The following is a 17,712-nucleotide window of genomic DNA, read 5'->3' as shown; positions in this document are numbered from 1 at the left end:
GTTACAAAAGAGAAAAAAAAATGAAGGAAAAAAAGGGTCAAAAGGAACCTCATGTTCATTTGGTGCCTTAGCGTTAGGCACTCCTCTGAGCACAAATACTTTACGTGTAACACAAAAACCCAACAAACCTTCCATTCACAAGTCACAACCTGCATCTCAAGAGACAAGTCTGCACAGGAGAATGATACACAGTGGATCATAAACAGATATACACTGAACTGGAAACTTTTCCAGTGGGATGGGGATTTCTCTAATATATTTCCATGTCTAAAAAATTTTCCTTGCAATGAAATCTCAGTGTCACCAGGAAAAACTCTTTCCCAAACTGCTACAACATACTGACAAGGTTTTTTGCTAAACCATGCTAATATACATACACATGAACTAACTTCCATTTTGACAGTACTCTTCCCATATTATCTTCTTGGAACAGCCATTAGAGTGATGAACACCCACACACGTGATTGGTGTCAAGAAGATGAACTTTTTCAATGAATCACACAAGCTGTCTGTAACTAAACCTCACTGCTGAATCAAAGTTCCTCTAAGCTAAAAAGCTGAAAAGCTAGACATGATCAACATTTCAGCACGACATCAAAATTTTATTTTCCAGTTGCATTCACAAGAGCTGTCATAAATAACAGTAACAACTATTGGCAGCCTCTTTCCTAACAAAATCAAGAATAAAACTAGGTGAAAATGAACACTGCGGGACTGACAAAAACAAGTACACTTCAGGAAATGTCACAATGGAGTAATATTTTTCTGCAGCTCTAACTTCCTTGAACCAGTAACTTCTTTTTTCCAAGTCTGAATCTAAATACAAACTTTTTTCCTCATGACCACACTCAGCAGACAATCAGTCAGAAATTCTGTAATTTTTCCACGAATGAATTAAAATACATTTCTAAAATCTTAGGCCATAGAACTACTCTGATGAGTATTTTTGCCATCATTAGCACTTTTCCCACAGGAAATGCTTGAAAGATTTCCAGAAAACAGAGAAATCCGTTTCTCTTTCTTTCCACCCTGATAGAGCTTTAATGATCACAACATAGACTTCTATTGAAAGATCCCGAAGTATTTACAATGCATAGGAATGAGACAGAAAGCTGTTTTTAGTTCACATGAATCTGATGAAAACGACTCTCAAGTTCTCCAACACACTCTAAAGTTGCCAGCACTTGATCCTTTTCTCCCCTGCAGGAGTCTATCCCCTAGAAGAGCAGACTCTGGGTGTGGGAACAACCTGCTGAGACTACCAATGGTTCTATTATTTGACTCCTAAAACTTGTAAAAATCTCACAGAACGTACAACGTGCTATTGTGTTCGTAAATCTCTTTCATGACTTAGTTAGCAGCCTGTCTCAAAGCAGTCTGGCCTGTTTTTGCCACTACCATAAAAGGATTTTTGAAAGAGCCATTTAACTGTGACCATGGTTTCAGCAATGCTGAGAAAACAAAGGAAGGGCTGAAGTCATTCAGACGCTTCAGTACTCAGACTCCATCAAATCAGTGCATGTCTTTCCCTCAGAACGAGCTTATGCATAATTAGCTCTCTTTGTATACTGAATGAACAAATACATCAATATTCAAGATGCATAAAACTGCCACTGAGCTGTAGCTTAGATTTAAGCGTTACAAACCACAGTGCACCACCTACAGAGAGCAGTCTACCAAAGAACATCTTCAGAAGACTAATTTTATAATTGCGTCCTGTCTTGTATCTTGAAAAGAATTAAAAGAGAAGAAAAAAATAATGTATTTTGTATTTCCCCTAGCCGGAGTATTTTTAAATACAAGCAATTATTCATATTACTTCTTGTCACCAGATTCTAGCAAGGAAAGAATTGTATAAACAGAAAATTGATGTAAGTGGCTTCTGAGTTTACCATCAGTCTCTGTTATTTGTAGCAGCCTGCGGGTAGTCACTACTGCATGATAAACAGCACAAGATTCTATGCACTGTGAAGCTGAGTACAGTGAATCAAAAGATAGTTTTTCTCATTCCTGAATGAATTATTCCCGATCTATCTAAAGGAGATGCTGATCATCTCCCAGCAACAGCACATTCTGAACAAGTATTGATTATCTACCTTATGGGACCCACAAACTCAAATAGCACATTAGCACTACTTAAAGAAACTGATGATTTGCAACTGTGAAGTCATGAGATCAGCTCTGTGCTCAGCTTCCCTTTTTAAAAAAACTCTAAGTCTAGCCAGTTTAAAACTAGCTGCCATGGATCAAGTATGCCGGTACAGCCTTACACAGTGCTTCAGACATGAGGATGGCACACATTTGATCGCTTCTGATAACAGATCGTTCAACTGGCACATTATGGAGCAGCTCCCCAGGGGAAGGTGAGCTGAGAGCTCCTGCATGGGAAATGAGCTCACCATCAAAGATGCAGTCCCACAGCACCAAGGTACAAGCAAGCTGAGGAGGGTGATGACACTGACATATACTGTCACAGACCAGCCAGCCTCAGGCAAGACAGGATAGTGGGCCAAGCCAAAGGCCCATCTAGGGCTTCTTGCACAGCAATTCAGGAATGGGGCTTAGGGGCAGGCACACCTAAGACAACTCAGAAACGGCCTGAAGCCACCAGTCTGAGCTTACGCAGAGGTTCTGCTCACCAGATGTGGGTAGGCACCCTGAGTGAGCCCAATTAGTGCCCTCAGGGTCCTGAAATAGTAAACTTCAGTAAGGACTGTAACTTGGTAGAGACACCAGGAGCCTGACTGCCCAAATACAAATACACATGTGCAAATGCAAAGTTGTTACAAAAACAAAACAACAACAACAAAAAACCTGTTTTAAAGCTTTGTAACTTGAGTACCTTAATTTTCAGCAGTTCATACACCTGATTTCATATGGTCTTCACCATTTATTCAATGAGCTGAAAACTTTATAAATCTAGAAAACATTTGCTCATACTTCTTGAATTTGTGCCTTAAGATTTCCTCTCCAGAATTCCTATTTTAAAACCGCTGAACTGTGGACCAAGTTTTCAGTTCATTAAACCTAGATATATAGACAGGAAAAACTTTATTAAAAGGAAGTTGAAGGAGAGGATAGTCCTCTGTCTTCTTCCTTATAAGCCTCTTTTCCCCAGGCTTTTCATCCTGACATCAAAGTTTTAATAAGTAAATTTAGCACCATGGCTATTGACAGGAGTCCAAGACAAGCTTCTACTAGAAAACTGAAAAGATCAGAAACCACATTTATAATATATAAAACTTGTTGCAACAAGACAAGACATATTGATGAATTGGCACACAATACCTCTGCCTTTCACTTGGCTCTATTATTAAAACTGTAACAATGTACACTGTCCAGAATAGTGCAAGATATACAGCAAATTAAATAACACAATCAACATGTCCACCACACTGTTGCCTTCAGCATCCACTCTTTTACACTATTCTCCAGACAGCTCTTAGCCTCTGTCAAAGAACACTACATTATCATACCTCAGCATTAAGCTGTGACTAAAGCCAGGGACCTTGCAACACTGAACTATCTGATGTTTAGAGCAGAATTCTAGCATCAGTGCCATGAGTCTTTTGGCAGCTCCTTTCCCCTTGTCCTTCCCTTTCCATTCTCCTCATCCACTTTCTTACTTCAAACAATAATTCCAGCTTTCACTCCAACCCTCAGCTGAGAGTCTAGCAGAAGACTCCTCTCCACATCACAGTTTCTCCTAGTTTACTATTTCTATCAACCTGCACCCTATCCTGGGAACCTCTCAATTTTCCTCAACTATGAACACCCAACAAAGGGAATTCTAACATCAGAACTCAATTGACTTGGAATTTCCTCTTCAGTCTGTTACTACTGGCCCTTCTCAGTCTCTTTGTCACTTTAATTCTAACCTAAAGCAGAAATTCATGCATCTGAGAAATTCAGACTGCCCACATGAATAGTTACAGAAATATCCTATAGTCAAGGATAACCTGCGCTTCTCAAACACTTTTCAGAACATTATAATCTCCTAAAAGACCGAGGAAAGAAGCGCAATAATTAAAGAATGTAATATCTGAGAGAAATGACTTGTACATCAGTTCTCTCAAGGTTCTAAAAAAGAATATTCACTCAAATTAACCATGAAGAAAGGTATCAGTTTAGTGAAATTACAGACATTGAGCATAACAAGAGGCTCCCGCTATGGAATCATATCGCTAAGGTTTCTTCCAGAATTTCTATACTGTCAATTCAGAATTGACTTTTAAATAAGATTTATGAATGTATCAGAGTGTTTGTGATTTACACTAACATAACACATTTATGTATTTTTCAGCACTCTGATATGTACCAAAGGAAAACAGAACATACAATTTTTCCAAAATTTCAGTTGCGTTTCAGATGTTTGTGAATTTTTAACAGCAGTAGCATCAAGTACAAACCTGACTCTTTTAGTGTTTTTTGGTTTTTTTTTTTTTTTTTTTTCTCAAATGTGTTCCTTTACTTCCCCAGAAATCAATTAAGCAAGAACATGGGTTCTTTCAAGCTGTTAAGTAAGACAAGTTCATAGGTAGTCACCATGATGTAACTGACAAGAAGTGTTTCACCGAAGCACACAGAAAATGGTCAGATATATTTATAAATAGTTTCTCTATAGCAAAAGATAGACAGGAGAACTATTTGACTACAAAAAACCAGAAATACTGGCACAGTTCTAGTTACATACTGAATTAAGTATTTGAACTGAAATATAAGAACTGGTACCTTACCTTAACATACTCCAAAGTAGGATCTGGAATATTCTGATCTCTAGAACAGAATGGGGCAAGAGGGAGAAAAGAAACAAACAAACAAACAAAAATGGTGAGTCCAAGTATTTCTTGTACTGAATTCTAAATCATGTTAAAATTCTTGTTAAAAATTACCTTTGGAAAGACAGATGGCCTACCCAATCATTTAAGAAATACAATAAACATCAGTTTCTTCTAGAGAGTCAGTAGAGGAGCTACTGTTATTGAATTTTGGAAATAAACATCATTATACAGTTTTAAGTGAACTAAAATCAATCTTATGACAAAAATTTCAACAGAGAGCTGAAAATAGTTAAGTTACCTAAAACATTTTAAGTAAATTAAGGAGAGAAAACTCTCAAGCTTTTCAGTTTCTTTTTTTCTTGTATGTTTTCCCATTTAGGTTATTGGTAATGACAGGATTGAGATAGCATTCACTGCTAACATAATAGAAATTAAAACACAACATTCACTTTTTATATCATCAAAGCAAAGAATTAATGGGTTTGCAAAAGTATAATGCTTCATTTTATATTTTGAAAAAAATATGGTTCTTGTACTCTTTTGCAAACTTCACAAAATTGTAACTTTGACATTACAATTCTTTGAAAGTCAAGTAATCAAGCCATTGCTCTATCTTAAAAATAAAATCTGTTTTTTGCAGGTTGTCTATACATACACAAGACAAATATTCCCAAGGGCATAGAAGTCTATGTGAAGAGCCCTGTTATCAATTATAACTCTCACAATAAATAGGAATAAAAAAGAATATATATTTTCAAAGGTTTTTGTATATTTGTTTTTGTTTTGGAACAGAAGGTTACTAGAGTTTGCAATATAGGCTTGGATGCTTTCTACAGAATCTGAGATGGCATACATGGTGCTAATTTAAACAGACATAATGAAAGTCTTGCAGACTCATAAAGACATCAGGAGCCTGTTATGGCAATCCAGTTTGCCACGCTGCCAACACATGCTTCATAAATTTAGAAAGGGAATTCTGTTCAAGTGGAAGTTGCTATGATGTAACACTGGAAATTTCAGCAGGTTCAGACAGGTAGAAAATGGGATCACTGGAATCAACCAACTCAAAATATAGTATCAAACTTCACATTCATTTGGAATGCAATTTCTTATCACCAGAAACTAAGTTATTGTTTAATACTGAGTTTTAGGTCCGATTCCCTCACAGTTTTTAATCTAGAAGCAAAACAGAGCCCTTCTGCTTCACAGCCCTGCCTCTGAAGAATACTGCAAGGCACTCAGCTGTCCAGGTTGGATCGTGTGTTGCTGTTTCTCACTATCCCAATGCTTATCAAGAGTCAAATTCCATTCCCAGTTAAGTTTAAAAAATAAAAATAAAAAATAAAAACACTAATGATGCCAAATCCAGTGGAAGTAGAATTTGGTCCATTTGAAGTATTTTCCTAGCCAATACCCAAAAAAAGGGACATTTGGGCAACCATATGCACACAAAATACATGCAAACTTATCAGAGAAAACAGGTGAAGCACAGAGGAAAAAGGAGGCTAGTGCAGAAAAGCAAACGAAAAAAGTTTTTTCACAACATTTAGCAATTTAACTGGGAAAAAAAATCCCATTCTTAACCAGTTCAGCAAAGTTCATAAGTATGGCTAAACTCTTCTCTTACCCAAACGATCTGTGGGAAGTTCTGACAATATGGAATGCTGTGAAAAACTTCAGCAATTTAATTTTGCAACTTTCTCATCACTCATCTGTGGAATCTTTCAGAAAAAGGATCTAACAGTGCTGTATTTGTACTATACTCCTAAACAATGAACCTAAGCAATAAAACTAGCTAGTTAACTTCTTCTTTAGCAGTGAGAATGTTTTCTTCTGGTATTCACAAACTCTACTCCTGTACACCGGCCTTGCTATGGACTCTACTGTTCCCACTGTCAAATGCAAAGCAGCAGATCTTTAGGACAGATCAAGCCAAAGGAAAATAAATGAAAGAGGTAGAAACACTTCAAGACAAAGCAGTCTGTTTACTGCCATGTAAAGCAGAGAAACCAAGACTGAAAGAGAGAAAGCGACCTACTTCTCTTTCACTGTACTTATTCACCATCCACACGACAAAAGTGCTTCGAGAATTTTGGCCTTGGGAAAAAGCAGCTGTAGCTGATCTCTACAAGAGCACTATAATATTTAATCTGATAAGCTGATACACAATAAGACATAGCAAATCCTACAGTGCCCCACTTGTACACCTTATAGAAGGGGATGCTTATGCTGTAAGTCCTCCTCATCTCAGCTACATTTCTCCTAACAGATCTTCCCTCCTCTCTCCCTACATTAGCTTGCCTAAGTCTTCATCTTTGTGCAATTTTTTGAGATTATTTTCAAGGAATGGTAACTTTCATTGATGTGCAATAACTAATATTAAAGATTAATTATTCTTATTTGTATCATTCAATTCCAGCATAAAGCTACCATAAAGCTACCACAATAAGCAGTTGGCCAAAACAACTAGGAACTGAGCACAAAACTGACTCCTGAGTCTCAGCTCTCAGTTAGTAGTGATGAAGCACCGTTTATGTCACATGCTCCCAGCAAAGGAAACCTATCCTGTCAAGATGCTTAAGAAAAATAAAAGCTCTTTTTTTTTTTTTTTTTTTTGGTATGTCATCTTAATAAAAAGGGTGAATTCACAATCTCACTATTTGTATAGGATAGTCTTCAGGAAAAAAACCACACAGCAACATTTTAAGCTAAGTACTTGCAGGCTCTGCTACATCACTACATCTCAAAATCAATTCAATTGAAGGTTTGTTTTGGTAACACCAAAAACTCTTCCATCAAATTTTATTACATTTCAAGTAATGTTTATTTTTCTCTTCATAATGAGCTTGACTTTACAGCTTTGTTCATTTGCATGTTTACCTACAATATGTATAAATTAGAGTCTGCAAGTCAACCGTTACTGTGTGAACTGTGGGTTCACAGGCTAGGTGTTATTACATATTTTGGTTTCCTAATGATCAAATAAGCCCAATTCCCATTCAGACAAAAAGCCTATTAACTGCAGAAAGATGTCATCTGAAATATTTTCAGAACACCGCAAAGTAAGGCACTGGGTAGGGGCTCAATATATTACACAGAATTGGCTTCACACTCTTTTCATACTCAGATTGTCACAAAATATAATTTAAGAAAAGGATGTGAATATATAGTCCCATTTCTATTTTGGGTATTCACAAGCGTGCCATCTCATTTCAGGAGCTAAAAAACAAAGCCTCTCTCCATAGTTTCTGTCAACCCTTCTCCACATGTACAAGTAGTGTACATGTACAAATGTACAAGTAAACGGTCCTCCACACATCTTTGTTGAAACTGTAATAGAATAAAATACTCCTCCAGTAACAATTCACCAGTAGAAGAAAGCAGTTAATCATCGCACTCTTAACATCCACCACTCTAAGGCTGTCCCGGCCAGAAGTACATTCTTTCTTGAGCTTTCCTTGGTACATCTGAAAACATCTTTCTCACTGCTACAGCACAAACCCAACTCTGACCATTCAGCTCAGCGGATGCAGAATAGCCAGAATTTTCAAGCAGCTTTTCCTTTTCTGCAGACTCTAAGGTTTGTTCAATAATTCTCTAGCACTACATCAATGAAGAATCTTTAAGCAGATATCCAACTATTTTTTTCTATCAATTTTAAGAAAAACTCCATCTTTCTACAATTGTATGTCACCTTCCAAACTCTTTGCTGTTGTGGAGAACCCTACAACATAGAAACCTGCATGGACTAAGCCATATAAACACCTGCTTTCTCCGGTTCCTTGCCATTCATCCTCATAGCCACACTTACCAAGTAACTGTGATAACTTCAATACAATTTAAGTGTAGATATAACAGTATTATCAGAGATGCCCAAATCCTCATCATCATTCTACTAGATAATAATTTTTACAGTTATGAAAACTGCTGACAGTCCTTGGAGTACATTATTTGTGCTATTAAGCACTTTTATAAATGTTTTTGTTGGGAAAAACATTAGGATACATAGCTACAAGAAAGCATGTTTCTTTGTTTTACAGTGACCATTACTAGTGACATTTTTTAAAGCAGCTCCTTTCTTCTACACTGAAAAAGCAATGCTGAGAAGAACAACTTTCTCAACGGTTTTTTTGCTGCCTTTTCCAAGGCAGCTGCCTGACAAATCAAAGTGAAGTAGTACAGGCTCAAAGGAGCCTGAGAAACTGCAAAATGTACCAACCTGTTGCATGGCTGCTTAGACAGACAGAACTGCTATAGAGACCACATAGGATTAAAAGCCTTCTTCAATTTGTCTCCAGAATCCTTCCATCTACATTGATTTAAGAAATACACAACTACTTAATTGTGAAGGTATAAGTCTGAACACACTAGACATACTATATTTAAGTATACATACTGCAGGTTAATGCTATTTGCACTGTAAACTAGTGTAAAAGTCCTGGTGATATTATCCTTGAGCAGCTTCTGCATAACACATACACTCCTACTGCATTCCTAACTTCATTCCACTCTACTGTCTACAGCTGCACAGCACTATGAACATGACTCACCCAAACACCAGTGGAAACAAGTGCAAATTTCTGTGACTAACTGCATAATGACCTGCAGTTCACACAAGAAGAGCAGGGACTATTCAGTAATTAAAACTCAGGAAAAGATAAAACATCCTTTTCTCTGGAATTAAATAAAATCTTCACTCATTCATATTTGTTCAGAATGCCTCTGCAGAGCTAATATTATAGCCATTTACTTTCACCACTTCCATCTTCTGCAGTCCTTTCACTCGCTACATTCTACCTATCACAGCAGAAAATCTGTCCTACTTTTATTACCTTTTCCAAGTCAACTTGGAAACTAATCAACTAGCCAAATTAGTCAACTAATTTTGAATCACAGACACTACTGTTCTCTCTACAATTCAATCAAAAGCCTGAAGTAGGAGCTTCCATTATTCTACCTTCCATAACATTTAGGTGTCCAAGAGCCAAAGCTTGCTCTTTAAAGCTGTTCTTAAGCATTCTTTTTCCAGGACAGTCACAATTCTGTGAAAGCAGCAGTTGTGCAGCAGGACTATGGCTTATCAAAAACAGTCACAGCTTTTATAAATTTCTCTGCATACGTGCTGTCATCTGTTGATTTATACCATTGTCTGGCAACTCTTTACAGTCAGTGCTTTACTTGCTATAGCCCCTCAGAATTTGAGTTATTCAGAAATTTTAAATCACTTTGGTTTTTTTTTGTTTTTTTTTTTAAAGAGGCACTATCAATAGCATCACAGTTTCTACCTGTTTTTCTGAAGCTCATGTAATAGAGGTAGAAAAATTACTCACAAAGGATGATTGACACCTGACTGATGTGTTTTCAATAATGTGTTTGACCTGAAACAAATGAAAGCTAATCCTTTGTTTAGCCCTAAGTAAGAAGATGGTGGGAGAAAAAGCTGTCCTACCTGACTGCTTCTTTAATTCAGTTTAAGCTCACTGCCTCAGGCACCCCTCTATACAGGAGAGCGAACAAGACGAATACACAGCATACTGCCCTATGTGACCATTTAACTCTGCTGTCTATATTTCACTCAATTTCATTGATTTCCTCCTTACTAACAGATGAGTAATTTATAACCCTACATAATTGCTTGATTGCTCATCTCCCAACTTCACATCATCCAACTAGGTTGTACTTTGACAAGTTGGTACTAGTGAGGTGCTCAGCATGGAGCTCCAAGAATATGCAATCTCATCATTACATAATAAACTGTGGCTTCTACAGTACTTTCAGAAGCCAGTGGGTATCTCACAATCTATCATAAAAATACATATCAGGCTGCAACGTAAGAAAAATCGTGATGACTTGCCCTCTCAATTTTCTTTTTAAAAAACAAGTGAAAGGTGCAGTCACCACAAGAAGACTCATGAAGTGTAAACTTGACAGCAAATATGACAATGTCTCATGCTCCAATACAACTGGGCTGCCAGGTAACAGAGCAGACTACATGAAGACCTGTTTTTAAAATTAATGAAAGCAAACTCAGAAATCGCTACCATAGTATTATGTGTATTTTAGTTAAGTCCTTGGAAAACCAAACAGAAATAGCACTTGCTGTTATGAGTCAAAAGATGTAAATTCTATTAATTGACATTACTGCAAAAGGAAAATTATGTAGAAATCTGAAATATTTAGTAAGTCAAAAAAAGAACTTCTCAAAACTCCTGAAACCTATCCATCAGATTCCATCCTATCTCAAATACTGCAAATTTTACACTGTTTTTTGTTTGGCTTCTCTCATCAAGAAGCAAACCAAGTACTAGAGAGGAAACCAACTTCCATTAGCACACGAAGTTATAACAGCTGCACCTGTAACTAGACAGTTAGAGGCCTAGAAAAATGTCTAACAATCCCTATGCAACAGGCAAATCTAAATTAAGATTTTATAAGTACCTGGTGTGGAGTTTGTTGCTCTTCCCATTTTGTAGAGGGTACTCTTCTATGACATCCTGTACAAAAGGTGGCTGTTGCCTTTGTGTTCTCGTGTACGGTAACATTCCCACATGGCTAAACATATCACAAGCCCTAACTTTAACTGTTCCCTTCTTCTTCCTGGGGAGTGTGCCATGGATAGAGATGTCTTGAAAGGAGTCTGAGCGATGCTCAGTTAGTGAAGGCTTGGTGGTCAAAAGATCCATAGACGATGCTAATGAGAACTGATGGTTCACATTCACTGGGACATTTCTGGGAAGACTTGAAAATTTCCCTGCAGCTATCATTCTTGATTCTGGAGGAGGAAAAAAAAAAAAAAAAAATCAGTATGGATCAAAGAGCCATTTTAATGGAAATTAAATATAATGATTAACAAAAGCACCTATAACTGAACTTCACTTTGCTTTAAATGCAGTCAGCTCCTTCAAGGCGTAGCCTGTATTATAATCAAATCACATTCTGCCCAACTGCATGTGCCAAGCACATGTGTTTAGTTTATTAACTTCTACACATTCCACTTTTATGTCCCAACCTTTTTTTTTTTTTTTTTTTTAATCCTTTACATCCTCTGAGGAGTCAGACACCAACTCAAAATAATTAACAAAAAGCAAAAGTTTTAAGAGCATTTTGACAAAAAAATAAGGGACACAACAGCTTGGTTTGGAAGAGTATATTTCTAAATCCAGTGGATGGTACACTGTTAGCAAAAATCCTTCTGGACAGAAATCTTTCTTGCTCAAGTAATAAATCTAGTGAAGAACCAGTCACACATTTCTAGCTGGCTGAAAACTAAAGGGCTCTACCCTAGAGATAAGGGCAGGAGCAGATTACTGGAATTCTCTTCTGCAGCATGCACAGCCTGTTGGCTCAAATCGTTGTTGACAATAGGGATTTACATAGCTGTCAGACTCTTTTTCAATCAATTATAGCCTGCTGTACAGTACAGGTTTTTCTGTTATCATGAGCAAAAAACCTTGTGAGACAAACACCTCAGACACACTAACGGATCTCTCTTCATCAAAAGGAAAAAAACAAAAACACCCCACCTAGCTCATGCTCACTTCATAGCACTGTATTACAGAAGTCAAGATGCCTTATCCTATGCAGATATATTAGCCTACAAAAGCCATTCTACGGAACAAACAACACAAGATCAACCAACCCCATGCTATTTGACCCCGGTGGTAGCCAACCAGGTGTCTCCTACGCAAACTGGAAAAACCACAGGAGCAGCATAGACTGATAATCAGAAGGCAGGAAAGATTTTCTTTCTGAAGTAGCTGACTGAGAGAATCTGCTCTGACTTGGTCTAGTTTTGTGTCAGGAAAACAAAACAAAACAAAACAAAGTAGTACCTCAAAGGCCTTGCAGCCTGGAAGACAGCTTCCAGCTACACAAGAATTCCTCTGATTTTGGGAAACGCACAGGTGTTGCAACAGAATCAGGGCTGGGTTGGTAGTCCTGCTCACTTCTCCGGCCTGAGCACCACAGGTACTAAGGAACTGAGGCTGCATTGATACTATTGTTACTTCTGCTCAGAGGTTGTTGCAACAGGCTTAGTTTTACAGTAACACTAAAACTGATCTCAAATTTATTCCGCTATTTTCTTCCAGCTGTTTTGCAGATTCACAAGGTTCCAGAATTCTATCTCAAACTCCATCCCACTTCTCCCATACTGAAGATCCTACAATAAATACTCAGTTGTGATAAATAACATTTAGAATATGATTTTTTTTTATCTTTAATTTGCCAAGCACAGCTGCTATATACTCCAGCAGAAAAGCCTCTGGAAATAGCAGTTCTGAGTATGTTCGACTTTGGTCAGGTTTCTTGTTGCAAAGACTAGAAAAAGAGCTGAGAAGTTAAAGTGAAATGATATTGTCAGTTACATAGGTCCAAATAATAGTCAAGACTTGAAAGAAAGAAAGCCACAGACTCACTATAGTCCTTACTAAATGATCATACGGGCCCTTGGTGTGAAACACTGTTACCCCTTCATTTATCAAGTGTCTTGAGGACACAGTTTCTGATTGTTAGTATTAATATCACATGATCATTTTCAAAATAAAATGAAGAGCTGTAAATACAAATATTTGTATTACAAATATTCTAAGCAAAACAACTGGTCCGGAAATAAGAAACTCTAAAATGCAAATGTTTACCACAAAGCTACAGTTTCCTAGCTAGAACAAACTGACAGAACTTCTTTCCAGTAAATTCAGCTTTATTATCACAGAGTAACAACATTGATCTCAAGCAACAAGGGGGTAAAACAAACAAACAAACAAACTTCTTAGAAGTCACACAATCATTTGAAATCCTCAACTTTTGTGTGCTTAATGTAAGGAAGCAAATATCACTTATAATGGAACTAAAAAATGGAGGCCACTTCACTCATATTTCAAAATGCATTGCTGTTTTCCTTTCTGGGCTGACATTCTGTACTTAATAATCATATTTGCTTATTGGTTTATAAAAAACCCACACCTTCAAAACTCTGAATTTTGACTATATAAGTGTAGATCACCTAGTCAGAAGGAATTTGCTTAGGCATCCCTGCAAATTCCCACTATGCTGAAATGAATCATGATAATTCATATACATTGGTAGTTAAATTGAGTAGGTTTAAGTATAACCAAAGGAAGCTTCAGTTTAATAGTACCAGGTGAGTCCATGATAGGTCTTACAATGGCAATACACTCTCAACAACTTTTATGGATCCTGTTTGAGGATTCATAAAGAAAGATAATTATTCCTTCTAACCCAATGTCAGGATAATTATAGCAATCCAATAGGTTTCCAACTCAATATTCACCAAATAAATGATGACCCTCCGAAGTACACCATTTTCCTAATAATTTCCCTAGAAGCCCTTCTTAAAATAGAAAAACCAACTATAGTTCCACCAGTTACGTCCTAATCATTATACCTTTTATAAAACCCACTCCCTGAGTAACATCCTACATTTCTCATATTCAACACCTAATTCTCAAATTCACATTTTTTAATTTTTTGAGTAACCAAGTTAAAGCTCCCAACCTAAGAAATACCTAACATTTAAGAACTTGTAGGACACTTGGCCACAATTATGTGTGCACAGAAGCTTTGATACATCAAGCAACACCCCCCTCAAAAAAGGAAGAAAAAAAAAAAAAAAGCACCCAGATCTGCTAACTTCTACCCATAACATTACCTGCCTGCCTATTTGCTGTTATACTATGTATTCTTGACAAATGGCAACTGAAATTACAGCAACTGACTTGGTAACAAAAGTCTTGCCAAACTATCTATAAATTTTTCTTGTATTGAATGTAAACAATGCACGGAGGGAGCCTCTTCAGCTGAAGAATCTGGAATGTCTCAAATACTTTAGCATATGATTCAAAGAATATCTGTCTTTGTTTGACTAGAGATAGAACCCCTTTAGTTTTACTTCCTAAGAGACACAGCACTTAAAACATCTGCAATCATGCATTCAACAATGGAAATGGTAGAAATAATAGCAGAAGGATAGGTCAAAAGTAACTTAGATTAACAAATTCCTACTTATCAAAATGCAGCTTTTAACAAAACAGAGAGATTCATGAGTCATGCAGGTTTCCTCTATGTACAATTTATTTCTTGACAGTATTCTGTTAAAAAAAAAAAGCTAGATTTTTTATTTTTATGTATTAATTTTAATGGAGAATGGGATTTCCCTTTCTTCAGTCCATAACTGAGGAAAGTATAAGAGAATGGAACTAGCAGAAGTCAGATTCTGAGTTCAGAAAATTGGAGGGCATGAAGAGTTTCCAGCTAACTTCTAAATTGTCTTTTGGTTATGAGTGGGGAAAAGGGGAATACAAATTAAGTAATCTTTAAAATCAATATGGCCTTTACAAAACCTTATGAGATTGTACACAGAGTGACATACATAACTGGTAGGCAAGATCAAACATGAACAAAGCTCTAACCCAGTGGGATGGGTATCTCTCCACATCATTGCTCAAAACAAAACAAAAAAGACATGAACAATGAAACAAACTTTGCCTCCTCCAAAATTATACACAAAAATCCTTCTATTCATGCCCTCTTGTCTTTGGAATGCAAATACGTATGCTGCTCTGAAAGTAATTCCTCCTATTTAGTTCCAAGGAAACTACAACAGATATGAAGAGCACAATAACACTATCCTATAAAGAAAATTCTCAGCTACAAAACACTATTTTTCAACACCGTCACCACCACTAGCTGTGCATTTTTGCCAGTGATGAACAAGAACCTGCATGCTATGCTCATAAAAATCTGCACCAGTGGAGACATCCCACTGTTGCTGTTGTCACTGCTGAAACGTACCACCCACTGCCTCACTGTGCTCACATCCACTGTGCGTTCTCCATAAATGTTCAGCAAGAGGCGATGAATGTCAATGGGTGCCATTTTGTTTTTCCACAGAGAGTGGAAAAGGTGACACACCTTCGCTTCATGTGCACTTTCATGTCAGATCCCATTCTGCCAGACTGCCCCTTTGCTGCCACCTGTCCCATGGCATAAGCATGTAATGAAATACTGGTGGGAAACTTCAACCTCTACAGCCATAGCACTAACATCTGCCTCTGACACTGTGGGCAAACGCAATAAAACAGCAGGCACTGCTGTTAGAGCAGCCCTCATACAAACTTTCTGGTTCAGACTTCACAAAAAATTTTGGATGCAGTTCATAGACTGAAGTTTCACTCACTGAAAAGTAATTTCTCAGCTCTGAATCAGACTCTGAAGCTATCTCAAAACTCGGAATTATATCTAAACCAGCTTTAGATATTAGATTAATAGAATTCTGAGAGAAGTGTGAATTTTCTAACAGGGAGAACTACCAAGACTTCAGACTCTCTGAAGCCCAGACTTGGTGTTTTCATATCACCATCAGTCACTTTACTCAGTCTTACCACTTCTTTATCACTATGCACACTGCGAAGCTAAGAGGGCTAGAAAATGGTTTAATATATCCAATCAAAGAACAACTGCCTTATGTTCTCAGGTCTTCATGAGATGGAGTCAACATTTATAAGAACTCCGTTTCCTTTTGACACAGAAAATTTCCTTACAACCATCTTCCACCTTCCATCCAACCCTACAAAGCAGTAACAGTAAATACAGAGGGATACACAACTTCAATCTTACTGTTCAGTTACCTGGTATGTTTGCACATGCTACACAGATTTTGTGTTAATTATTTGCTGAGAAGCAATACAGAGTTGTCTTCACTAGTATAAAAAGAAACAAGAAAAGAGTTTTTCTTCTCCCCAAATGGCTACAACCTGTATTTTATGGGTATTTGTTTGTTTGTTAAACAAGATAAACTAACGCAGTAGCTGCAAGGGGTCACAGGGCTTTGAGAAGAATATGAAGGCTCAAGAACTTATGATAAGCAGAAATAGATTGAGAAAGCATACACAATAGTACAAAGGCTTTAAGCTGCTATCAGGAAACATGCAAGTCTGTCAAACATCAGAAACTCCCCACAGGAATAAAGACAGGTCAGTGCTTCCAAAGGGTCCTGGGGAGTTACCAAACTGTTCTTGCTCTCTCCCTGTATACACAACTTCGCCCATAGATCCCTGCACTGTAATCTGACAATCTATTTAAGGTATGCTTTAAACCAGCATTCTGAAGCAACAGAAAGCATGCAGGACAAGTCATCTTTGAATTTGCTCTGTTTTGAGATGAAACAAACAGATAAAACCCATGCTTTTCTTTCTTTCTGAGTTTTCACACTTAAAATGCCCCTAAATCTATCGAAAAAGAAAAAGAAAGAGAAGAGTCATAAAAAGCAATCAGTGAAGACAACTCAACAAACAAGTAGATCTCATCATTTGGTGTATGCTATAGTCTTACAAACTTCAGTACTCAGCCAGTTAGCTCTGTACTGCTGAAGCCTTGACTTGCAGTGAACATTTTACCTCCATTTTGCTGGAGGAAGCAGAGTTCACCGTGGTTACAGTCCAGTCTGAACATTTCTCCACTAATACTTAAAAACACAACTTTTATTCCTCCCCTAACATAGGAAGTAATGTATTATTTTCCTGCTGCTGTATTCCCACGATTTTAGTAAAAGAAAGTCCTACACTAACTACAAATTGAATATTTCAAGATTTTTTTCAGCACCAAGTATGTGCTTTATGATTTTGAACAACCTTATCTACACTGCAAATTTAGAGAGAAAGCAGAGCTTTCATACAAGCTCCTCTTTAACCGATCAAAAAAGGCGGCGGCAGTATTTCCTTTCTCCCCCGCAAAACACCTCGGCACCCCCAGCTCATGGATTTGTACACCTGCGAGCACCAGCTGCAATTCCGCGGGCGCCGATCCCGCAGGCCGCCGGCTCACGTACAGCACTGCCCGAGGCATCCGCAGCGCTCCGCCTGCCCACGCGGCCGAGCCGGGGAGCGCCGCGCTCCTTCGGGAGCTCGGGCGC

General features: G+C 37.6%; 1 protein-coding gene across 16 annotated transcripts in view; it reads right to left on the bottom strand.

Annotated features, from left to right (window-relative positions):
• BCAR3 (BCAR3 adaptor protein, NSP family member) overlaps positions 1–17,712 on the bottom strand; it is an 86,715-nt gene that overhangs the window by 34,198 nt on the left and 34,805 nt on the right. For 15 of the 16 annotated variants that reach the window (XM_046944753.1, XM_040705050.2, XM_040705041.2 and 12 more), the window contains 2 exons: positions 11,220–11,553; positions 4,737–4,776 (listed from right to left, as the gene is read on the bottom strand). In XM_046944753.1, the coding sequence (XP_046800709.1) occupies positions 4,737–4,776; positions 11,220–11,545 (366 nt within the window). In that variant the 5' untranslated portion in view covers positions 11,546–11,553. Of the gene's footprint in view, positions 1–4,736; positions 4,777–11,219; positions 11,554–12,613; positions 17,689–17,712 lie in introns of those variants that run through there. The other variant, XM_040705052.2, reaches the window with a different exon arrangement.

This window comes from Gallus gallus, chromosome 8, assembly GCF_016699485.2.
Source record: "Gallus gallus isolate bGalGal1 chromosome 8, bGalGal1.mat.broiler.GRCg7b, whole genome shotgun sequence".
Classification (NCBI taxonomy): Eukaryota; Metazoa; Chordata; class Aves; order Galliformes; family Phasianidae; genus Gallus; species Gallus gallus.
Note: the sequence above shows the minus strand (reverse complement) of the source record. Positions and strands in the feature narration are given on the sequence as shown.